Raw genomic sequence first — 25,995 nt, 5'->3', positions numbered from 1 at the left:
GGTCGACGGGGTCTGTTGTGCCATCGAATGAGTCAATGGTAGGCATTTTGAACTTGGCGGGCAACGGTTTGTCGCGGATGGAGGCAACAAAAGGCGAGTGGGCGGTGGTTGAGGGCTTGTGTTGGATGTTCTGGATGACCCCTTGTAGTTGGAGTTTCATAGCTCGGAGTTCCGCGTCCCAGAGGGGAATGTTGTCTCCATGGTCGGTAAATGGGGGTTGGACACTGATGGCTTCCCCCTCAGGGGGTAGTGGCACGACTGGCGGGCGTGGAGATGGAGGTGGTAGGCTCATATGTGGAGGAGGAGGGGGTCGTAGACCTTCTGGGTTGGGGGGAAGGGGTGGTGGAGCCGTGTGGTTCGGGGTTCTTTCTTGGTTGGGTGGAATGTCTGGGGGTGGAGCAGGGAGGTTTCTTTGGAGCAGAGCATTGATCAGGGCCTGGTTTTGCTTGGCCATGCGGTTAATACTGTTGGTAAGCTCGATGATGTACTGTGGTGGGTTGTTTGGATGGGAAGGGTCTGTTTGATGATCGGTGGCATTATGGTGGGAGGCCATGGACCTAGTCGTGACCATACACTTGGACGGGTGAGAGGAAAAAGATGATAGTGAGAAAGGAGGGCTCCGGCGATAGCGAACACAACTAGCGCGCGAATAAACCACCAGGTTCCCACAGACGGCGCCAACTGATGATACAATCCGTCCCGGGTGGATGGGTCAGGCTGGCCCAGGTTCTTCAGGTTCCGGCTTCGGGTGGTGATTCCGTCAAATGACCTGCAAGCAAGTCCAAAGGGGAACGGGGCAGTCCCCCAGTGAACCCTCCGGCGAGAGAATTAGTAGAGAAAAACAGGACAATGTAGGGAAGAAGATGGAGAGATAAAAAGCTTAACCTTTTTTTTGTGCTTCTCTTGTTGCTTATATCCTTTGGTAATCATTTCACTGTCCCTTGTGACGTGCCCCCTTTCCGCCGAAAGCCTGTGCCGTAGCTTACCTTGTTCAGGGTGAGGGGGCTCTGTTCCGACGGGGAGGTGTTGTCGTAATAAATGCTGTGATGGGCTGCATTAATGGTGATGTGTTGTGGCAATAACTCTGCAGATCTTTGTCTGCTGATATGGCCTGTGTCTCATCTGTCATGTGTCCGAATGCCCTTGGCCCTCCACGTCCAGGTGGCCTCCAGCTGTCCTGGGCTTTGCCAACCAAGTTATGCTATGGGTCCAAAGCAATGGGTTCGGGGTGGTTTGCCGTGGGCTGTATGCCTCGTGGGCCTGTCCATGTCAATGTTTATTTTGTCAAACTAATTTTAATTTTTTAAAAGTGAATAAACAAGTTTTGAAACTCAAGCAAACAGAAGTGTTTCCAAACCTATAGGCCCCAACATCTATCTTTGTTCGGCCTTCCTTTCAAGAAATTTTTGTATGCGGATAGGATACATGTCATGTAATATTTTTTATTATTGTGATTGATTTTGACGGTAAGGGTAACTACATTTATATTGAGTGTTTAAGAAATAATAATGGACATATACATTTGTGATTAGTGAAAAGTAGTGCCACGTGGTACCTATTGGCATATAAAAATTTCTCCTTTCCCAAATAGTCTCAATCACTACTGCTTTCCCTTCGGCATGAATTACAACAGCAAAAATTACAAATAAGTGGTATTTCTATAAAATATTTACAAATTTATGAAAATACTTATAACTTAAATTATTAAAATGGATGAACTTTTTCACCTATTTGTAAATTTTTAAAAAAACTTGTGCAATTTCCCCAATACAAAAATGCTTGAACACCTTTCTAAAATCCAGGATATATAAGGATCCCTTTTCCTTGCCAAAGCCCACATTTTCTTCCACTGCAACAATAACCCGTGTCAGATTTGCTCCAAGTAGGAGAGAGCAAAGGAGCCAAGCGAAGTTAGGCTTGTTTTTAAAGCATCCTTGCAACTAGCAAGATTGTTTTCGAGAGACACCGGCATGCCCCTCATTGTCCTATTCCACATTACCCACGCAATTTATATTAAGGGTTAGTTTGACAAGTTTTAAAAAAGTCAAAAAATCACTATTCTATTTAAATCACATCATCTTATTTAAGTCACATCACCTCTCTAACCCATCACTTCAAACCCAACCCAAATCCAATCCATATTTCATAAAAAGTCAAAAAGTGCACTTATTTAAATCATCCCAAACAACCCTTAAGAATTTGAGGAGAAATTTGTAAAAAAAAATAAAAGAGGATAAAAGTGAATGAAACAAAAATGAAACTATTTTTACTTTTTCCGTCTCTTTTCTTTTATCCTTTATTCAAACACAACATAAATCCTTCTATATATAGCTAAATGAAATTGTTTATTTAATCATATTGACCAAAAAAAAAAAAACTACCACCACCATGTATTCAATGAAATCTCCTTTTCAAGCCTATTAATGGTCAAAAAAGGAATGAAATAGTCTGCTATCTTATTAACCATCTCAAATGTTAGCCTAGTGGAATCAAAACTAACTTAAACAAAGCATTGAAGCTCAGGCAAGATGTCATGAATGAGCCATTCAGCCAAAATCTTATAAGCCTCTTGAGTCAAATGAACTCCATCCCAACTGATACGCTGATTTGGGTTTGGACATATTTCAACCTCTGGATCTCCGCAACATTTGGTTAGACTGAAATTGTAATCACCTCCAGTCCCACAACAAGGTTTCAGGAAAGAACTAGGATCAAAACCTATTGACAACAAAAAGAAAGACAACTACGATCATGACGAATCTATACTACTTAATTACAGTAAAATGGAAAAATGCATAGAAAGTGTGACGAATAGTAGGGGCGCAACTTGGGTTAATCCAACTCAGAACAATCTGAGTCCACGCCACAAACTTTTGAGGTTTAGACAACATAAATTTAAATTTGTTCAAGATTGGGTTAAGATTTGTCAAGCACGGGTTGTTGTCCAACTCGAGCAAAAATTTTAAATTAGTTCAAGGCTTGGGCAGAAACTCTCATAACATGACCGGCCTGATGAATTCTATTGTTCATATATATATAATAAATATAAAATACTAATTATTTTTTTCACAGTTAGATTAAATCATATTGCATTGTAATCAATTCTATTCCTTGATGCACATAACCACAATCAATTTTCTAATTATAGTCTTATGTTTGTAATTTTTTGTTGAGATTTTTTTATTTAAAAAGAAGTGCGATATATTGGTTTGGGATAACTCATTCTCAACTCAATATGAATATTTGGGTTGAATTGGGCTAACGCAAGCCTATAATTGAACTCTTTGAGATAAATTCACGAGGGGCTAACCCACCGTTGTTTGTGTTTTTTTTAAAACTCTTGTTTTGTTCTGTTATTCCTTTGAATCATTTAAAAAAAAAAAAAAAAAAAAAGAACAAACTATTTCACATAAATTCAAGCTCAGGCAAAGCTACTTCAGGCTAGGAGTCAGCTTGGGCAAATTCAACTATACTTCGGCTTGAGTTAGCCTGACTAAACCAGTTTGAGTTGCCATCCTACAGAACAAACATAGCATATCCCATTGTGTCTATTTTCTGCATTTTTTTAGTCCCTACCATGTCTGGATGCAGATAGACTCACCAAGATGTGGAGCAAAACGGAGAAGCCACTGGAAAGCGTTGTAATAATCACCGTACACGATAACTGCATTTGGGTATTCATGTTTCAACTCTTCGATGGCTTGTTGTAAGTTATCATTGTAATACATCGTGAGTTCGTTGAATTGTTTCAAGCAGTAATGTTCATCATAGGCAGCTGAGTCATTGGTTTGGAATACTGTAAGATAGATTGGAAAACAACCTACAGGAAAATTCCCAGGGACAACCACGCGGACAGCTCCAAAATGGATGACTCTCTGCCACCCATAAGAGAATTAGGATTATGATTTGCTGGTGATTAGATTAAGAGGGAAGTCATATTTATCATTTGATGAATTTCACTAGTTTTTTCACCTCTTGAGAGGATTCACACACCAAACATTATGTGTACCCTCACCATACCTAGGAAAAAAAGAAAAAAAAGAAAAGGACGCACCTTCATTAATTTTGTGAATATTTAACACTTAGGAAACTTTAGGAAAAAAACACTCTAGAGGATCCTTGGTGTGTGGGACGTGGTGCTTTCAATCAATAACGTAGCAGAAACATCACGTAGTGATGAACCACATAGTGTTTTGCAGTTCTTCATTTGACAGAAGCACCACATAGACATTGATACATGATATTCCCTGGCTAAATAATTTTTTTTGGTACAACAAAAAGAATGCACTACAAATCAATCTTAATGAAAAATACACATTTGTAGGACAACTTACTCTAACAACATCCATAATGGCTCGAACAACCTCAGGTACAATGCTCTTTGCCTCCTCAGTGGTTTTGCCGCCTTCTATAAGAGCATAATTATAATCATTCCCTCCAATCTCTCCAACCATGAATAGAGAGTTCTTTAGCTTCTCCACATAGTCTGTTAATTAAAAAAAAAAAAATGCTTTTAACTTCTGTTTTTCTGATTATCAATTTTCGAATTCCCAATATGCGCTTAATTTCACAAGGTCACCAACCTCTCTTATGGAAGATGGAATTGAAATGTGTGGACATCCAATCAATTTGTACGCTAAGCGAACTGTTGGTTGACATGGTTGGAATACTCTTGTTCACCAAAACCTCAACCAATAATGCAGTAGAGCCGGCAACTGCGAAATTTGCTCCATGTCTAAAGTCCCCATTAGTATTCAGGTAAGGATTGAGAAACGGAAGATCGGCTGCCATAGCTGTTAAATTACAAAATATAAATTGTTTGGTGCAAAAAAATTCCAAGTATAAGATTATTGAATCGGACGCAATCCTGTCACATAGAGCGTGAGATTTAGTTGTGGTTTGGCAAAAAAAAATTTTGGTTGGTTTTTTGAAATTGAGACCTTTTAGTTTGGGATGAAAAAAATTTGTTTGGATTAAGTTTTTTTTTTACTTTTGTGAGAGAAAAAATAAAATGATTATGATTTGTATGTGATATTTTATCTTATTAACTTTTTAACCTATTTTGTCTTTTAGGCACTATTTGGCATAGACTATGTAATTATTTAAATAAGTGTACTTATTTGAATCATATCACATTTTTATTTTTCTACCTATCTTTTTGTAAAAATTCAAAAAATATACTTTATTTAGATCATGCAAAGCAAACCTTTAATAACTAATTTAGTCCCAACCTAACCTAACCCAAATCACATAGCCAAAGAACAATCCCGCTACGTAGCTCGAATTTTCCGTGGCTTGAGTGGCCTGAAATTTCAAAACGACGTTGTTTTGGGATTTTTTTTTTTTTTTTTTTCATTTTCTTCATCATTTCCATAACTCACAGAAGAAGAAGAAGAAGGAAGAAAGAAAAGAAGAGATCATCAACAACCAATACATCATCATCATCAATACCACATCATCATCATCAACAACCAACACATCATCATCATCAATACCACGTCATCATCATCAACAACCAACACATCATCATCATTACACAGAGACTTCACAAAGAGAGAGATACAAAGAACGAGAGAGAGAGAGAGAGATACAGATCTGTGTATACATACATAGATCTATCTGTGTATACACATAGAGGATGGCGGGCTCCAGTGCCGGTGATGGTCTCCCCTCCTTCTTCCCTCTTCCTTCTTTCTTCTCTCTTCTCTCTTCCTTCTCTCTCCTTTCCTTCCTCCCTCTGTTTCTGTTTCAGATATAAAAGAGGGAAAGAGAAAAAAAAAAAAAATCAAAATGATGTCGTTTTGCATTCGGGCCACTCGAGCCATAGAGAATTCGAGCTCTGAAGCATTTTTCGCCAAAGAATTGGTTCGATGCACGTACAAGAGTTGGTATATGGCGCAAATTCGTAAAAAGAATAAATTATAGGCCTCGTTTGGGAACCTTTATTTTTAGCCAAAAAATCAAAAAGTTACTAAATTAGCCAAAAAGCCAACAATCCATACCAAAAAGTCAAAAATTTTCTTTTCTGTTTACTTTTTGCACATCTTTTCGTAAAAAGCCAAAAAGTCATTCCAAACATACTAATTTTTTTTAGTTTATATTTTAGCCAAATAACTAAAAAATTACTAAATTAGCATATTCCCAAACGAGACCTAAATATCATAAGAATTATATTTTATACAGAACATGTCAATTATAAAACGGATTTTTTCCCAAAAAAATAATAATAAATTACTTTTTAAATTCTTTTAGATTAGACACATTTAAAAATAAATAAATAAATTGACACAAATTTTATTTTTTAAAAAAATATCACTAAAGACAAAACAGTAATGAAAAAAACATATAAGTTGATCAAAAACTCACCCACATAAATCAAATTAACACAAAAATCAAATTACACACCAAAAACATACTTGGGGTTTGAGAAAACTTGAGCATATGTAAAACTAGGCTCTCGTTTGGTAATTCAAACAGTTTAATATATGATGTCCTGACTCTGTGTATATCAAAAAATTAGATCAATTAAAAAGGAACGGCAAGACCTAATCCTATAGTTTAGAGAGAGAAATTACGTACCAAAGTAGTCGATCATCAGGCGTCCGTTGGAGCAACGACCGGTGGCCTTGTTGAAGAAAGTTTGGCCGTAGGGAAGCTTAGCGAACGACGAGGCGGCACCAGCTTCGCTCTCACGAATGAAATTGCCCGTGTCTGAGATTGAATCCCCAAATTGATATATCCGATCAAACCCACAATTCTTGAGTGAATTGGCATTACTCAGATCCAGATGGGTTGTTGGAAGAAGAAGAAAAATAGAGGAGCTCATTAGTGTTACTGTGAGTAGAGAGAGAAGGATTTGGGTGGTCACCATTGCACCAAGAAAAAAAGGATAAACTACTTCTCAGTAATAATGGAGAAGGTACCCCGGCTTTTAAGTAGAGGAAGAGAGAGAAGAGAGGAGTGGAGCAGGGAGGGGCCCTGCCATGCAATCCAGCAGACGAGTGAGGAGAGAGAAAAAAAAACTTTGATATGAGTTTTTTTAAATTAAATTTTTTGAAAATTAAGTTTTTTTAATTTTCGTATTTTTTATTTTTAGTGAATATTTTTTAAATTTTAAATATTTTTTTTTACTTTTTAGATGTACCTTACTTAGATATATCTAAAAGTAAAAAAATTGTGAAAAAATATTTTAAAAAATTAATAAATACATAAATATACAAAAAAATATACTGAATTCTTGTATTTTTTTTGATATTTTGGATATTTAGTGAATTTTTAAAAAAAAAATTTCACAAATTTTTTACTTTTTAGATATATCTAAGTTAGATATGTCTAAAAGTTTTAAAAAATGCTTAAAATATTAAAAAAATCAATAAAAATAAAAAAAACATGAAAAATAAGAAAGTAGAATTTTCTGAAAAGTATTTTTTGAAAAGTGAAACCAAGCATAGTAAACTTTTCATAAATTCTATTAAAATTTTTACCAAATATTTTATATAATATGGAACTCACGAGTCTCACACCTATATAAAAGACATTTACGTTCTGTTTGGTTGGAAGATTTGGAGAGAAATTTGGAAAGAGAAAAAAAAAATGTATGTGAAACTAAGTGAAATATAGGTATATTTTATTCACATTTCACCTATTTTTTTTATTTCTTTTTTTAAATTCTTTCTCAAATCCCCTAACCAAACACAACATTAGTAAAAATTTTAAAATTTCTAACATTTTTGAAAACAAAAGAAAAATTAAAATGAGAATGAGAAAATAAGGGTGCTTCCGGGCGGGGTTCGAGTGGCTTACATGTCATTCACCACCGATCGAATAGGGTTTGAATTGAAAAAAAAAAATTTATTCGCATCTGATCGAGATTGATCGAGTGAGTTGTGAAAATTTGTGAGTTGATGCGAATCATATTGGCAAATTAAACAAATCTTAATTTCACAAAAAAAAAAAAAAAACTAATTATTTTACAGAAAAAAAATCACTTGATGTTTTAAAAAAAATTGTGTCAAGCACAGTTAGTTTATTTATTTATTTAATTTCAACACACTTGAACGTCTATATGTCTATATTGCAATATCCATTCATCGCCTAAATTAACAAACACTTTATCACAAATTTGAGTATCATTCTTCCTACTCTTTCTTTTGAGAACAATAGTAAAAAGCCAAATTTTTTGACTTTTTTACTTTTTTTAGTCAAAAGGTTAGTTTTTTTATTCAAAATAACCTAATTTTTTTGTCAAAAAAATTACCAAAAAAGTTAAAAAATCAATTTTTTACCAACTTTTTAAAACACTACTTTATATGTTAACACAATAACTCACAATTTTAATAAATTTAATTAACAATTTTATTGGAGATAAAATTTTTTGCGAGTGATTGTTAATGGTTAACAAGTGACATTAATAACAAGTTTGGGAGAGTCAATGGGAGATGCCTTAACAAATGTTTTTGAAACATTATATAATTGTACAAAAAATATTTTGAAATGAATAAAAAAGTATTTGAAATTATTGAAATGTTTTATGTTTTTTATTTTCTTTTCCAATGACAATTATTAGCAATACCCTAGGTATGCCAAGGCAAAGTAGTCGGTTTCAAGTGCTATAAATGTCATGACCCGAACCCGCCCCCGTGGATTAAGGACATAACCGGCCAATAATCCTGAGATTACCTATGGCCTCAAACCAAAACAAATGTATTTTAACAGAATTAATGGAGGCCAAACGAAAGCAGTTCAAAACTTTGTCCATAGAGCTGTGCTTACATGGCACATCCAAACAACCAACCATATATACATTAATAACTCACAACAGAAATACAGTAGCATAAGTTCTGTACAAACAGGATCATCCAAAAACTAAGTCAACCTATGAAAACTATATACAGATATATGCAAAGTCCTCACCAACATGACAAAAATAACATAGCATAGCAGAAAGGCGAAGACGAGTCTCATGCGTGAGACACTAAGGCTGACTCTCCAAAACTCGGTTGTTCCACACAGACTTCACTGGGGTTGGGTCTAGACCTCTCTTGGCTCACCTACAAATACATGAATAAGCGTGAGCGATAGCCCAGTGAATAATATCAAATAAAAAGATACAAACGATATGTAGAACAACATACTCCGAACGGCCTTGGGCCCAATTCACATTTTTATTTAACATTTATATACACAATTTAAGTCAAGTGACTGTGGTTTCAAACATACTGGCCTTTGGCCCATTTATCTTTCATTCCTGTCAAAACGGCCTTTAACCCACTTATTTATGTCAAAACGGACTTTGGCCCATCCATTCATGTCAAAACGGCCTTTGGCCCATTCATTCTTTCTTGTCAAAACGGCCTCTGGCCTATTCATTCTTATCAGACATTTGTCCACAATTCAAACTAGCAAATCATAAGGCATAAGGCTTATAAGAAAATAAGCAATTGGACAATGACAAGCTTCCAAATATCAATATTACTCACTGTGCTCGATTGGTTGGTTTGCCCTGGAGCTCGACCCTACACAGTCCATGAACACAAAAGGGTCACCAACAATTCAATCCGTTCTTAAATTCACATTTTCCACTTTAGGCTTTATTCTTATCTCTTTAACTCAATTACAATGCTTAATGCATGCCTAAGAGTACTTAGAAGTGAAGGAGAACGGAAAACGAAACACAGAACGCATAAACAAAATTTCAAAAAACACGGTCCCCGCTCGAGCGGACCCAATTGGTCTGCAAAAGTGCTGGTTGCATCAAATTCACGCTTGAACGTGAACTCAGGCGCTCGAGCGGAAGGTCTGTCTGCATAGCTCCCCGCTCGAGCGTGGACTTACTCGCTCGAGCGGACCCATGCCTGCAAAAAAAATACTGGGAGCATGAATTCCCCGCTCGAGCATCGGTTCCCCCGCTCGAGCGGACATAATAAATTCTGGGTTTTCCAGAATGGTTTCTTGATTTCAATTTCGACATTTCAACCACATTTCTTGCATATTATGGCTCCAATTTCACACATACATATACCCACATGATACCAACACCAAATCATAACACAATGAAGCTCAATTTTTTGAATTACTTACATGCATGCCTCAAATTAACCCAAACTCATTACCAATACATCAAATTCAAACATGCAAAGCTCATACCACCATGATCTACTCTTGCATGTGAGAAATATTCATTCATATCAACTTAATTGGTGAAGAGATGATCAAATACATAGATTTCAACATAGATTATATACATTGTGTTTAAATATGGAAATTCATAGTAATTTCCTACATGCATGCATCTATTGACTTTAAATTCAACACATACAACTCAAATTATGTCAATTCTCACTTTTGATTACCCAACTAGCTTGAATACACAAAATCACAAGTCCAAACTTATGAATCAAGGGATGATTACTCACCTAGGAGCTTAATCCTTACAATCTATGGTAAATTCTTAAGTGTGCCTTCAAGATCACCAAGCTTTGAGGCCAAAACTTCAATTTTCCTTCACCCTCTCTCCCTCTAGCCGACCCTCTCCTTTTCTTAGTGTTTATGATCAGCCAAGTAAAGCTTAAAGGAGAGAAATTAGGTGTGTAGTGCCCATATTAAAAGCCCTTCTTGTTATATTATTTTAATATCAAATAATAGAGCACTAAGTCACTAATTAAATCAATCTAATTTGATCCGAATCAGTTTTAATTAAATTTCACCGTAGGCTCTAAAAATTATGCCAATCACAATGTCGCAATCAATTCCGGGTTCTGTGACCGATAAGGCCTTCAATTTAATTTCCAAAGCAGACAATTAAACAGATATTCCTACGGTGAACAGATAGAAATTCAAAACCACATATTTTCACCTAATGGCACACGAAATCATATCAAAACACATAATCACATTTGTATTAAGGACCAATTAATATAATAAGGGACAGGGTTATCACAGACTTCCCCCTTTAGGAAGTTTGGTCCTCCAAACTTATTTTACCTTCGTCGGGAAGCAGATGTGGATAGCATAGTCGCATTTCCTCCTCTTTTTCCCATGTAGCATCCGTCCCATAGTGTTCTTTCCATTCAACTTTCACCATTGGGATGGACTTGTTTCTCAGTTGCTTTACTTGCCGGTCAACAACTCGTTCCGGCCATTTAGCGTACTCCATATTTTCATACAAAGCTACCTGGTGATAATCAATCACATGAAACAGGTCTCGGAGATAACCCCTCAACATCGACATATGAAACACATTGTGGATTTGCTCTAATCCCGGTGGAAAAGCAACTCTATAGGCTACCGAGCCAAGCCTTTCTAGAATCTGAAACGGCCCAATGTAACGGGGCGACAACTTGCCCTTCTTTCCAAACCTGACTTAGCCTTTCATCGGAGAAACACAGATGAACACATGGTCACCAACCTCATACTCAAGAGGTCTTCTCCGAATATCAGCATAATTCTTTTGTCAGTCCTGAACTCTTTTGAGCCTTTGTCGAATAGTCTTGATTTTCTCAGAAGTGTCTTGCACAATTTCAGGCCCAAGTAAAGCCATATCCCCGACTTTTGTCCAACAATTTGGTGATCTACACATTCTGCCATACAAAGCCTCGTATGGTGCCATACCGATGCTGGAGTGGAAACTGTTATTATAAGCAAATTTTATAAATGGCAAGTAGTCTTCCCAACTCCCCTGGAAATCCAAAGCACACATCCGAAACATATCTTCCAGAGTCTGTATTGTTCGTTCTGATTGCCCATCTGTTTGTGGGTGGAATGCAATACTGAACCTTAGTTCTGTCCCCATAGCTTCCTGCAAACTCTTCCACAATCTAGATACAAATTTCGGATCTCTATCTGACACAATAGATACCGGAACTCCGTGTAAACGGACAATCTCATCAACATAAATAGTAGCCAATCTATAAGCATTAAACGTAGTTCTAACTGGCAGAGAAAATGTACAGATTTAGTCAGTCTATCAACTACAACCCAAATAGAATCCATACCTCGAGAAGTCCGAGGTAGGCCAACAACGAAATCCATAGTCACATGTTCCCACTTCCATTTAGGAATAGGGAGAGGTTGAAGTAGACCGTCTGGTTTCTAATATTCAGCCTTAACTTGCTGACACTGAAGACACTTAGACACATATTCTGCAATCTCTTTCTTCATTTTAGGCCACCAATAGGTTTGTTTCAAATCCGGATACATTTTATTATTATCCGGATGCATAGCAAATACGGATCTGTGGGCTTCATCTAAAACCCTCTTCTTTAGTTCCAGAATATCTGGGACATACATTCTGTTCCGAAACCTCAACACTTCATTCTCAAAGCTAAACTCTATTTTCGGACTTGCCTCAAATTCATCAATCACTTTTCTGGAAGAATTCATCCTTCTTGTGTTTCTGTTTGATTTCATCAATGACTGCCGACTCGGCTGTAATAGCGGCTACTAATCCGCCCTATTCACATATTACCACTTCAATTTCAGATTTCTCAAAATCTTGCAAGATCTCTCTCTGTTCAATAAGCAAACACGCCATACTCTCCGTTGATTTTCTGCTCAAGGCATCAGCAACTGTATTAGCTTTCCCGGGGTGATACTGAATCTTTAGATCATAATCCTTTATCAGATCGAGCCATCTCCTCTGTCGCATATTTAACTCCTTCTGCGTAAAGAAGTTTTTCAGAATTTTTTAATCCGTGTAGACTTCACACTTTGCCCCATACAGATAATGCCGCCAGATTTTTAAAGCAAAAACGACTGCGGCCAATTCTAAGTCATGTGTTGGGTAGTTTTCTCGTGCAGTCTCAACTGTCGGGAGGCATAAGCAATAACCTTTCCGTTCTTCATTAGCACACAACCCAAACCTTTATAAGACGCATCACTGAAAATTACAAAATTTTCCGTACCTGACGGTAGTGTCAACACTGGTGCAGTGGTCAATCTCGTTTTCAATTCATGAAAGGCAGCTTCTTTTTCGTCATTCCATTCAAATAATTGCCCCTTGCGAGTCAACTGGGTAAGAGGTACAGCTATCTTGGAAAAGTTTTTCACAAACCTCCTGTAGTACCCGGCTAAGCCCATGAAACTGCGGACCTCTGTTACATTTTTCGGTATAGGCCAATTCACAATCGCCTCTATTTTCTGCGGGTCTACTGAAATTCCCTCCTTGTTGATCACATGCCCTAAGAAAACAACTTCATCCAACCAAAACTCAAATTTCTTTAGTTTAGCAAATAATTTCCTTTCCCGAAGTATTTGTAGGACAGTTCTCAAATGATGTTCATGTTCAAGTCTATCTTTAGAATATATCAAAATGTCGTCAATAAAAATCACAACAAATTCGTCAAGGTAGGTTTTAAAAATTCGGTTCATTGGGTCCATAAATGCTGCCGGAGCATTAGTCACACCAAATGACATAACAAGAAACTCAAAATGTCCATTCCTTGTTCTGAATGCGGTTTTCTCAACATCTTTTGCCTTAACTTTCAACTGATGATACCCGGACCTCAAATCAATCTTAGAAAACACCTGTGATCCCTGCAACTGGTCAAATAAGTCATCAATACAGGGTAGGGGATATTTGTTCTTTATTATTACCTTGTTCAATTCCCGATAATCGATGCACAAGCGTAGGGTTCCATCTTTCTTTTTCACAAACAGTACCGGTGCACTCCAAGGTGAAGTGCTAGGTCGGATAAACCCCTTGTCAAGCAGGTCTTGCAACTGTTTTCTTTCATTTTAGCAGTAGTCATTCTATAGGGAGTTTTAGAAATGGGCTGGATGCCTGGCACAGTCTCAATAGTGAACTCTATCTCCTTGTCTACCAATTCCCCTGGTAATTCATTTGGAAATACATCTGGAAATTCTCTAACAATAGGGATATCATTCAATTCAACATTCACAGATTGTTCAGACAACACATAGCACAAATAACCCTGGCACCCCTTCCTGATCAGTTTACATGCTTTCGTTACAGATATCAAATAAGGTGGAGGCACTACCCCATTATCCACAAACACAATCTCTTTATGTTCCGGTGGTTTAAATACAACTCATTTTGTCACACAATCAATGGTGGCACAATACTTGGTCAACCAATCCATGCCCAAAATTACATCAAAATGCCTAAAGTTCAAAGGCAGCAAATCTACATATAGGATAGCATCCTTAACACGCATATTACAAAACCGGTATACAAATTCACACAATACAGATTCCCCAGATGGATCCGACACACATAGCAGATATGGTAGTAATTCTAAAGGTCTATTCAGTCTAGATGCAAATGCATATGTCACAAAAGAGTGTGTGGATCCAGAATCAATTAATATAAAAGCATCCTGATTACATATAGAAATAGTACCTGAGACAACTGCGTTGGCATTCCGTGTATTGCCCGGAACAAGCGCAAAAACTCTCCCCTGTCTCACGGTATCCCCGGTGGTAGCGGATCTCAAAGTATTTCCCGGTTTCGGGATCAATGTAGTGGAACTAACAGCTATCTTTCCCCCATTCTGATTATAATCTCGGGCCATATGCCCTTGTTTCCCACATTTGAAACAGGCTCCTGACACACGGTAACAAACTCCACGGTGCTTTTTGCTACAAATATTGCATATGGGAGCAGTGTCTCGGGAAGGAGTTGAAGTATTCGAGGAGCCCTTGTTTTATTTTTTCGAAAGTTTCTTCTTTGAGAAGAAGCCTTGCCTTTTGTTACTCTTCCATTCTGTTATTGGCTTAGCCTGTCTAGCTATGTTAGCCTCTGATATGATGGCCCTGTCTAGCACCCTAATGTAGGTCTCCAGCTTCAAGTCATTCACTCTTTCTAAAATGTCACTTCGAAGCTCACCCTCAAAATGTCTCGCCTTCTTATAGTCAGTATTAATTACATGTGGTGCAAACCTAGCTAATTCAGTGAATTTAGCCTCATACTCCGCTACAGTCATGCTGTCTTGCCTAAGCTCCATGAATTCTGTTACTTTCCTGTCCCGAACACATTGCGGGAAGTACTTGTCATAGAAAATCTACAAAAATTTCACCCAGTCAACATCTTTATAATTTTCTCGCATTAACATCCACCATCTTCTTGTCTCGTCTTCTAGCATAAAAGTGGCTAGAAGCACTTTCTGTGTCTCCGAGCAGGGAAACACTTCAAACAATTTCTCAATGCCGAGAACCCATGCTTCGGCTTTCAACAGATCTAATCCACCATGAAACTGTGGTGGTTTCATTTTCTTGAATTCTTTGGTGAGAGCTATTATCCGATCATCATTATGATTATCTAGCACGGGTGGTGCCGGAGGTGGAGGTGGCGGATGTGGTTGCTGCCACTATTGTTGCCACTCCTGTTGCTGTCTCAAAGTTTCTGCCATTTTCTGTATCAGTCTTTCCATTCTGTCCATTCTGGCAGTAGAGGATTCCTCTATCTCATTACCTCTTGTTCTCACCATCTGATTAAACTTGCATTATACTTTACACAAAAATGCACAAGTATGCATATACTAGAAAGCATACATATTCAAACAATTTCAATGCAAACAATTCTTAACTTATAGCACATAATCATTCATATCAAAACAGTTAAGCATATTCTCGAAGCTTCTGAGTTCATATTATCACATGAATGCATCCTAGATCTTTTCTAGACGCTTATTACTCTTTTGGACAAGTGTGTGAGTTATTAACTCGTGCTCTGATACCACTCTGTCATGACCCGAACCCGTCCCCGTCCCCGTGGGTTAAGGACATAACCGGCCAGTAATCATGAGATTACCTACGGCCTCAAACCTAAACAAATGTATTTTAATAGAGTTAATAGGGGCCAAACGGAAGCAGTTCAAAACTTTGTCCATAGAGCTGTGCTTACATGGCACATCCAAATAACCAAACATATATACATTAATAACTCACAACAGAAATACAATAGCATAAGTTCTGTACAAACAGGATCATCCAAAAACTAAGTCAACCCATGAAAACTATATACAGACATATGCAAAGTCCTCGCCAACATGACAAAAATAACATAGCATAGCAAAATGGTGAAGACGAGTCTCGTGCGTGAGACACTAGGGTTGACTCTCCAAAACTCGGTTGTTCCACACAGACTTCACTGGGGCTGGGTCTGGACCTCTCTTAGCTCACCTACAAACACATAAATGAGCGTGAGTGATAGCCTAGTGAATAATATCAAATAAGAAGATACAAACGATATGTAGAACAACATACTCCGAACGGCCTTGGGCCCAATTCACGTTTTTATTTAACATTTATATACACAATTTAAGTCAAGTGACTATAGTTTCAAACATACTGGCCTTTGGCCCATTTATCTTTCATTCCTGTCAAAACGGCCTCTGGCCCATCCATTCATGTCAAAACGGCCTCTGGCCCATCCATTCTTTCTTGTCAAAACGGCCTATGGCCCATTCATTCTTTCTTGTCAAAACGGCCTCTGGCCCATTCATTCTTATCAGACATTTGTCCACAATTCAAACTAGCAAATCATAAGGCATAAGGCTTATAAGAAAATAAGCAATTGGACAATGACAAGCTTCCAAATATCGATATTACTCACCATGCTCGATTGGTTGGTTTGCCCTGGAGCTCGACCCTACACAGTCCATGAACACAAAAGGGTCACCAACAATTCAATCTGTTCTTAAATTCACATTTTCCTCTTTAGGCTTTATTTTTATCTCTTTAACTCAATTACAATGCTCAATGCATGCTTAAGAGTACTTAGAAGTGAAGGAGAACGGAAAACGAAACACAAAACGCATAAACAAAATTTCAGAAAACAGGGTCCCCACTCGAGCGGACCCAATTGGTCTGCAAAAGTGCTGGTTGCATCAAATTCACGCTCGAGCGTGAACTCGGGGGCTCGAGTGGAAGTTCTGTCTAGATAGCTCCCCACACAGCGGACCCATGCCTGAAAAAAAAATACTGGAAGCATGAATTCCCCGCTCGAGTGTCGGTTCCCCCGCTCGAGTGGACATCATAAATTCTGGGTTTCCAGAATGGTTTCTTGAGTTCAATTTTGACATTTTAACCGTATTTCTTGCATATTATGGCTCCAATTTCACACATACATATACCCACATGATACCAACACCAAATCATAACACAATGAAGCTCAATTTTTTGAATTACTTACATGCATGCCTCAAATTAACCCAAACTCATTACCAATACATCAAATTCAAACATGCAAAGCTCATACCTCCATGATCTACTCTTGCATGTGAGAAATATTCATTCATATCAACTTAATTGGTGAAGAGATGATCAAATATATAGATTTCAAACAAGATTCAACATAGATTATATACATTGTGTTTAAATATGGAAATTCATAGTAATTTCCTACATGCATGCATCTATTGACTTTAAATTCAACACATACAACTCAAATTACGTCAATTCTCACTCTTGATTACCCAACTAGCTTGAATACACAAAATCACAAGTCCAAACTTATGAATCAAGAGATGATTACTCATCTAGGAGCTTAATCCTTGCAATCTATGGTAAATTCTTGAGTGTGCCTTCAAGATCACCAAGCTTTGAGGCCAAAACTTCAATTTTCCTTCACCCTCTCTCCCTCTAGCCGACCCTCTCCTTTTCTTAGTGTTTATGATCAGTCAAATAAAGCTTAAAGGAGAGAAATTGGGTGTGTAGTGCCCATATTAAAAGCCCTTCTTGTTATATTATTTTAATATCAAATAATAGAGCACTAAGTCACTAATTAAATCAATCTAATTTGATCCGAATCAGTTTTTAATTAAATTTCACTGTAGGCTCTAAAAATTATGCCAATCACACTGGCGCAATCAATTCCGGGTTCTATGGCCAATAAGACCTTCAATTTAATTTTTAAAGCAGACAATTAAACAGATATTCCTACGGTGAACAGATAGAAATTCAAAACCACATATTTTCACCTAATGGCACACGAAATCATATCAAAACACATAATCACATTCGTATTAAGGACCAATTAACATAATAAGAGACAGAGTTGTCACAATAAATATGGTAAATAAGCTTCTTTTAGGAGTTGTTTTGGTTTAATTTTAAAGTCAATAAAAAATTACTCTTAAAAAAGACATTGTTTTATCCACACACACAAAAAAATATAAATAAATAAACAAATAATATTATTTGACTCCCATAATTTTTGGGTGTGAGATTTTAGTGAGAAAATGTTTTCGAAATGGCTTTTCGGTGAAAAAGTTGAAGTTGAGACTACCAAAAGACTTTTTTGTTTTTTTGTTTGCTCATAGTCCTTACATTTTTAGAAACGCAACAAAAAGTTGTGAAAAAGTTGAAGTTCACAAGAAGGATATGATATGAAAGTAACAAAAATTAAAAACGGTGAATCCAAAACTCAACTATAAAAATACAATAATATTATGAATTCAGATTTAATTATTTAAAAATTATTTAAAATTATCATTTTGTAATTTCAATTTATTCTACACATAATCTTACACTATATAAATTTAATTTTTATTACACAAACTCCCACCAAAAAATTCTGGATGGTTAAGTCCAACACCACAGACTTATTCATAAAAATATCCTTACGAGTTATGTGAAGTTCCGGTGTAATGGTAATACAAAAATATAAAAGAGATACATCATTGATCATACCAGTCTACCTCATGGGTTCTCTGTAATAGTATGCAATTAAAATAGAAAGATATAACACTGTACGGGGAAGAAATAATTCTCCTCGTATAATCCTGTTGACCAAGTCCACGCTCCTCCGTACGACGTCGCTTTATCATCTGAAAACACAAACGTGAGCTAGCCGGCGGGTGTGTGCCGGAAACCTCTCCGATGCCTAAGTCAGTAAGCTTGACAAATAGACAAAGTTTTATGTTCTTAGAAAGAATTGTGTTCAATTACCTCCTCCAAGGTGGTGCTTGTGAGCTTTTATAGGTTTCGAGTGGCATAATCTTAGTAGGACTTTTATTTCTCCATGCAGAGTCCTCCTAGGATTCATACTCCTAAGGATAATGCTTATCCTTTTACACCCTCCCCCACTGCTTAAACCAAGTGGGATAGTTTCTACTTTGGCCGAACTACTATATGACCGAAATAAGCTTGGCTATGCAGAGCCACAGAGAAGGCCGAACTGTCCTTAGCTCGGTCTTCTCCTCCAACTCCTTATCTCGGCTTTCCCCTATTCAACCATGGTGTGTTTAGATCAAACTTCCAAGTAGCAAGTTCTGACCGACCTAACCAAATTATGACACGACCGGACTAAATGTAAGGCCGGACTTACTTCAAATTGCCACCGGACCGGAGTTGCTTTACTCATTCTTGAACCGGAGTAACCACACCTCTCCTGGGCCGGAATAACTACACTTCTCCTGGACCGGAGTATCTATGCCTCTACTGGGCCGAAATAACATTATGTCTTCTTACCGATTCCTTCACACTTTGGGCCGCAGGGCCCAACTCACAGCTCGGCCCAATTCTTTCCCAAAAATTACCCTCTCAATTGCCCCTTAATTTCATATGCACAGCATGACTGAGATTACAAATCCTTCAACCGAGCTGAAGTTCTACAAGTCTTTCCAGCCGAGATATAAACCCTTCAGCGTATCCAGTCGAGCTAGTTCTACTCCGAGCGCTGCTTTATCCGGTCAAAACGTCTCTTCAATTACGACTGTACCGCTTCCCATTCCCTTGCCACGTGGCGGGCTCTGATAGGCTGTGAGCTGTTATCACGCCGCCTTCGTACTTCGAACTTTTTGAACAGTCCCGCCCCTTTTTGCCGCTTTTTTCTCTCTCCTCTTTCACAAAATAACCTTTCTTTTTCTTGAATCATTCACCTTCCATTCTTCATCTTTTCTCTCTGTGTTTTTACTGTTCTTCCGTTGCTTCTGAAGACTGACTTGGCTGCCACTTTCCCATCATCAGATTCCCCTTCTTCAACCTGGTAAGTAAACTCATTTTGCTTCATTTATCTTGCTTTCGTATCTGTATAGCTTTGTTTTGTATGCTTTTTGCAAACATTTTCTTTCATTTGTCGCTTTGCTTCTGTACTTTTATGAAAATAATAGCAGAGCTCATACGTGCATGAACTTCTGTAAAAAACTTGCCTTAGATCCAAAATTAGGTAGCAACCGAACTAGGATCCTGTTTGCCCTAAATAGGCAGATCACTGTAGTCAATAACCGAACTAGAACTTGAAAGTCTCAAAGAGTCACCAACGCCTGACTCACTTTAGCCGAAATAAGATCACCGAGTTTTGAACATATCAAACTAGGAACCTCGGTTTTCAACCGAACTAAGCTTTTGGGGCCAAGCCAGCTTTCTTAGTTTCTAAACCGAACTCAGAAAGCTGCCCCTAGAGGCTTAACCAAAGTAACTTTATTCACACTGCAACCGATTTAGGCCTTGGGGCTAAACCAGCTTTCTTAGTTTTTTAGACCGAACTCAGAAAGCTACCCCTAGACGATAAACCGGTCTAACGAGCAAACTGCTCAAACCGAGCTACCAAACCTTTTGATGAACCGAGATAGAACCAATTTTTTGAGGTCGAAGTAGGGCTCTTATACCTTGCTTTTAAATTGTAGCACGGTCCAATGATCAGTGCTTTAACCCCCTCTGTTTTCTACTTTGCAGACTTAGGTTGCCCAGGCCCTCCTTCTTGTGCTTAACCGAGCTGAGCACGATTTTTGCACCGATATAAATTATAAGTAAATTATACATCAGATGGGTAAGTATAGGTATCTAGTTGAGACCCCTGGTGGCATGGCCGAATTTAGGAAAGACTACCAAATTCCTGATGACGTCCATCTGATGTTGGCCGAAAAAGATGTTATTCCCTGGGAAAAAGAAGGCTTCGTCCCTTTTACCCTTCAATCCATAATAGAAATCGGACTACGGTTTCCTGTCCAACCATTGATCTATGAATTTCTTAGGCAAGCCAGACTATGCCCAACCCAGCTATCCACCAATACATACCGGATAATAATGGGTATTGCCGAGCTAAACCGCCAACCAGGCTTAAACCTCGGTTTAGCCGAAATCTTCCACCAGTACTCCATAGGTTCCAAAGATGATGGCTGGGTTTATTACCTTAGGATACGCCGACGTAGAGAAAAGATAATAAAAGATACCCCAGATAAAGATGTTAATGACGACGACTTCTTCTGGGTATCGGGCAATTTTGAGGATCACCAAGCCCAAATCCCAGGCCGAAGTATTAACTGGAAGAAAGGAGAACCTGGTAAAGTTACTTCGGTTTTAAGCATGTCTTTCTTTTACTTCGGTTTCAGGCGTTATGACCGATCTAACAGTCGTATATTTTTTGCAGACTTGGCCCACCTTGCTTCCTACTATAGTTACCCACATCTGAACACACTTCGAGCCGCACTACGGATTAAAGAAAGAGGTTGGGCCAAGCTTCTAAGCTTTGAACCGACCTACCGATATAGCGGTCGTCGAAAGGCCCGAGTGACCGATTTCCTTCTAGAGGAAGCACCTGAACCGGACCCCAACTTGCCCGAAATACGACTTGTCCCACTAACAGCTGAAGAAGAGATGGCGAAGAAAAGCAGAGTGAGGGCCCTTCTGACCGCAACAACCAGGGCCGAAGTGCAACCATCCTTAGAAACGCAGCCTGCCGTTGTGGCCCTCCCTTCTCAGCAACCTTCTTCATCTCGCCCTTCCAAACGTGCCCGATCTACATCGACCGAACAGCAACTTGTCGATGAGGTCGAATCCATCCCCCAAAGTCCTCAACCTGCCCTCCAACCGGAGCAAACTGACCGAGCAGAATCTTCGAAATGGGCTCCGCAGCTGACCTTCAACGACCGAGACATCAAAGCTACTGATTCGGTTGTTGCCGAAAAAGATCATCTGTTGGCTTTTAATCTGGCCAAAAGTGTGTGTCTCCCCAAGGACATGGAGCACCACCTCAAGCAATTGAACACCGAGATGAAGTTCATTCGGTCTACATCGAAGTCCATGATTTTGGTAAGTAGCTCTGTTCGTTTTTTCTTGTTTAAATTTTCCAACTTTCACTTCGGCTCAAGAGACTCTTCGTTTTGTCAGGCCTTACAGAAGAACAACGTTACTTTCAAGAAAGTCCAGGAGCTTAGAAAAACCACAAGGCAGGCAATGGCTGAAGCCGAAGCAAAAGCGGCTGAACTAGAAGAAGTCGAAAAGAAAATGGCCGAGCTACAAGCGGAGAACGACCGTCTTGTCGATCTGGTTAGTTCGGCCGAGGCAGAGAGGCAGAAAGTGGCTATTGCTATGAAGGACAAATATCTGCGCGAGCTGGTAAAACTTGAAAAGAGAAAAGATACCGAAATAAGCCAACTAAAAAAGAGCGTGGAGGCGGCCGAAAAGCAGGGTTACAAGCAGGGTTACAAGAAGGCGGAGGAATCTTATGTGAAATAGTGCGATGCTGCCAAGGAGTTGTTCTTCAAGTGCGGCTGGAGGGCGGCCGTTGAGAAGCTCGGTCTTGATCCACAGACCGAGGTTTTCAACCCTCCAGCCTATTTTATACCAAGCTCTCTTGCGGACTACGCCAATGCTCTGCAACAAGAGTTTCTGGAAGAGTCAGAATCCGATGACTCCATTTCTGAAGATACTCCGGTCGATAATGTGGACCAGCCAGTCCGGTCGGAGCCCATTGTGGAAGACCTAACAGTTGGTCTTCCCAGTGAAACCGTGATTCCAGCCGAAGTGACTCTCCCTATTGTGAATGAGCTCCCTCAAGAAACCGGTCTTCAAGTTGATGGTGATGCAGCTTTTGATGCTGATATTGAAGAACTTTTTTCTTGATTTTTTCTTCTTTTCTTTGTTGCTCTTTGCCGTTGTAACCGAACTATGAACCTCCTTTGTAATAGTTTCAATGAATGAAAAATTTTGTTTTAACTCTTGCTCCGGTTCTGCTATGTATGTCTGTACTTTGTAATGCCTTCAGTTACTCCAACTGTTATTTCGGTTTTGGCTGGTTAAACTATGCTTACTAGCCAACCACTCCTTAGCCGATAAAATCACTTCGGCTGAGGAGTACAAAGTGTTTAATCTAGCCAATCCAATTTCAGCCATACCCCTACTTTGGCTGAAGAGTAACAGGAGTTGGTTTATTCCAGCCAACCACTCTTCTGCCTTGCACTTACTTCGGCTGAAGAGTAACAAGTGTTGGTTTATTCCAGCCAACCATTCTTCAGCCATACACTTACTTTGGCTGAAGAGTAATAAGTGTTGGTTTATTCCAGCCAACCACTCTTCAGCCATGCACTTACTTTGGCTGAAGAGTAACAAGAGTTGGTTTATTCCAACCAACCACTCTTCAGCCTTGCACTTACTTCGGCTGAAGAGTAACAAGTGTTGGTTTATTCCAGCCAACCACTCTTCAGCCATGCACTTACTTCGGCTGAAGAGTAACAAGTGTTGGTTTATTCCAGCCAACCACTCTTCAGCCATGCACTTACTTCGGCTGAAGAGTAACAAGAGTTGGTTTATTCCAGCCAACCACTCTTCAGCCATGCACTTACTTCGGCTGAAGAGTAACAAGAGTTGGTTTATTCCAGCCAATCATTCTTCAGCCATGCACTTACTTCGGCTGAAGAGTAACAAGTGTTGGTTTATTCCAGCCAACCACTCTTCAGCCATGCACTTACTTCGGCTGAAGAGTAACAAGTGTTGGTTTATTCCAGCCAACCACTCTTCAGCCTTGCACTTACTTCGGCTGAAGAGTAACAAGAGTTGGTTTATTCCAGCCAACCACTCTTCAGCCTTGCACTTACTTCGGCTGAAGAGTAACAAGTGTTGGTTTATTCCAGCCAACCACTCTTCAGCCATGCACTTACTTCGGCTGAAGAGTAACAAGTGTTGGTTTATTCCAGCCAACCACTCTTCAGCCTTGCACTTACTTCGGCTGAAGAGTAACAAGAGTTGGTTTATTCCAGCCAACCTCTAAGTTAGTTTTTTCCAGCTAACTTAGAACAATGCTTGCAATATACCTAATCTTTACTAAGGCTAACTTTTATAAAGAACATCTTGTGCTGAAAGGAATTGCTTGTTTTATTGAAGGAAGAAAAAATTACACATGTTTGAAAAAAGAAAAGCTAAAAGTAAAATAACTTGAGATTGGCCGTGTTCCATGGCCTAGGGATTGCTTTGCCATCCTTGTCTTCTAGGTGGTATGCCCCTTTGCCTGCTAACCCAACCACCTTATAAGGACCTTCCCAGTTTGGGCCTAACTTGCCATCTCCTGGGTTTGAGGTGTTTCCCATTACTTTGCGCAGTACCCAATCTCCAATCTTGAATTGTCTTGGATGGACCTTTTTGCTGTATTTTCTGATTAACTCTCGTTGGTATGAGGCGATGTGGACTAGTGCTCTTTCTCTTCTTTCTTCTGCAAGGTCGAGTTCTAAGGCTATGGCTTCTCCATTTAAGTTTGGATCAAAATTTTCGCTTCGAATTGTGGGGAGGCCAACTTCTAGTGGGATTACTGCCTCCATTCCATAGGCTAAGGAGAATGGTGTTTCTCCTGTCGATCGTCGAGGTGTGGTGCGGTAAGCCCATAAAACGTGAGGAAGTTCATCTGCCCACTTGCCTTTTGCCTTTTCTAGCCTTTTCTTTAATCCATCCAAGACGACTTTATTTGATGCTTCTGCTTGCCCATTTGCTTGAGGATATGCCAGTGTAGAATTGTAGAACTCTATCTTGTACTCTTCACAAAAGCTTCTAAAGATTCTGCTGTCGAACTGAGTACCATTGTCTGAGATCAGTGCTTTTGGTATGCCAAACCGAGTGATGATATTCTGCCAAACAAACTTCTTCACGTCTTTTTCTTTGATTGATGCTAATGCTTCTGCTTCCACCCACTTTGTGAAGTAGTCTGTTGCTGCGAGAAAGAACTTCCTGCCGCCGGGCGCTGTTGGAAGTGGTCCTACTATGTCCAAGCCCCACATTGCGAAAGGCCATGGGCTTGTCAGTGGTAGGAGTTCTCTTGCTGGTTGATGTATTTGGTGCGCGAATTTTTGGCATTTCTCACACTTCTTCACATATTTCTCTGAGTCTGCTTGCATATAGGGCCACCAATATCCTTGCGAAATAGCCCTGTAAGCGAGCGACCTTCCCCCTTGATGACTTCCACACACCCCTTCGTGTATTTCAAACAAGAATGCTTCTACTTTGCTGGGATGAACGCACTTGAGGTAAGGCCCAGAGAATGACTTCTTGTATAATGCCAAAGATGGAGATAGCCAAAATCGTTGTGACTTTGCCCTTATTCTGTTGGCTTCTTTTTTCTCTTCCGGTAGGATGCCGTCTTTTAGGAACAGGATGATGGGATCCATCCAAGAATGGCCTAATTCTGTGCAACATACTTCTTCTGCTTCGGGGTCTTCTATGCTTGGTCTTGGTAAGAAGTCGATGAGTAATAGATGAAGGATTGATGTATCTGCCATTGAGGCAAGGCCTGCTAGTTCGTCCGCTCGGCTGTTTTCCTCCCTGCCAATTTGTTCTATCCTTACTACATCAAATTTCTTGATCTCTGTTCTGACTAACTCTTGGTACTTGGCCATTCTGTCGTCCTTTGCTCCGTATTCGCTAGAAATTTGGTTTACCACCAGCAGAGAGTCACTGTATACCATTAGTTCGGTGGCCTTCATGTAGTATGCCGACTTGAGTCCTGCGAGAAGCGCCTCATACTCCGCTTCATTGTTGGATGCTGGGAAGCCAAGGTTGATTGCTTGCTCTACAACCAGGCCGTCTGGAGAGATGAGGACTATGCCAAGCCCTGCACCATGTCGGTTGGATGCTCCATCGACAAAGAGCTTCCACATCTCTCCAACGAATAACTTCCAGCAAGTGGAAGGATCAGATGATGTCGTGGGGTCTAGATTGGTGTTTTCTTCAAGGTCCATGTTGGCTGTTTGCCCTTCGTCCTCTGTTTGAACTGCTGGTGAGCCTTTGTTTGTCTCTTCCTTGTTGTCCTTAGTATGGTCTGCCCTGGTG

At 39.2% G+C, this 25,995-nt stretch overlaps 1 protein-coding gene across 1 annotated transcript; it reads right to left on the bottom strand.

Annotated features, from left to right (window-relative positions):
* Positions 1-2,240: 2,240 nt before the first annotated feature.
* LOC114291648 (acetylajmalan esterase 2) lies at positions 2,241-6,994 on the bottom strand. The gene is made up of 5 exons (XM_028235504.2): positions 6,580-6,994; positions 4,584-4,793; positions 4,335-4,486; positions 3,602-3,875; positions 2,241-2,718 (listed from the first exon to the last, which is right to left on the bottom strand). Exons 1-5 carry the CDS (start codon positions 6,869-6,871, stop codon positions 2,501-2,503), a joined length of 1,146 nt encoding a protein of 381 aa, XP_028091305.2. The 5' UTR covers positions 6,872-6,994; the 3' UTR covers positions 2,241-2,500.
* Positions 6,995-25,995: the final 19,001 nt, after the last annotated feature.

This window comes from Camellia sinensis, chromosome 5, assembly GCF_055761805.1.
Source record: "Camellia sinensis isolate YWXY chromosome 5, ASM5576180v1, whole genome shotgun sequence".
Taxonomy (NCBI): Eukaryota; Viridiplantae; Streptophyta; class Magnoliopsida; order Ericales; family Theaceae; genus Camellia; species Camellia sinensis.
Note: the sequence above shows the minus strand (reverse complement) of the source record. Positions and strands in the feature narration are given on the sequence as shown.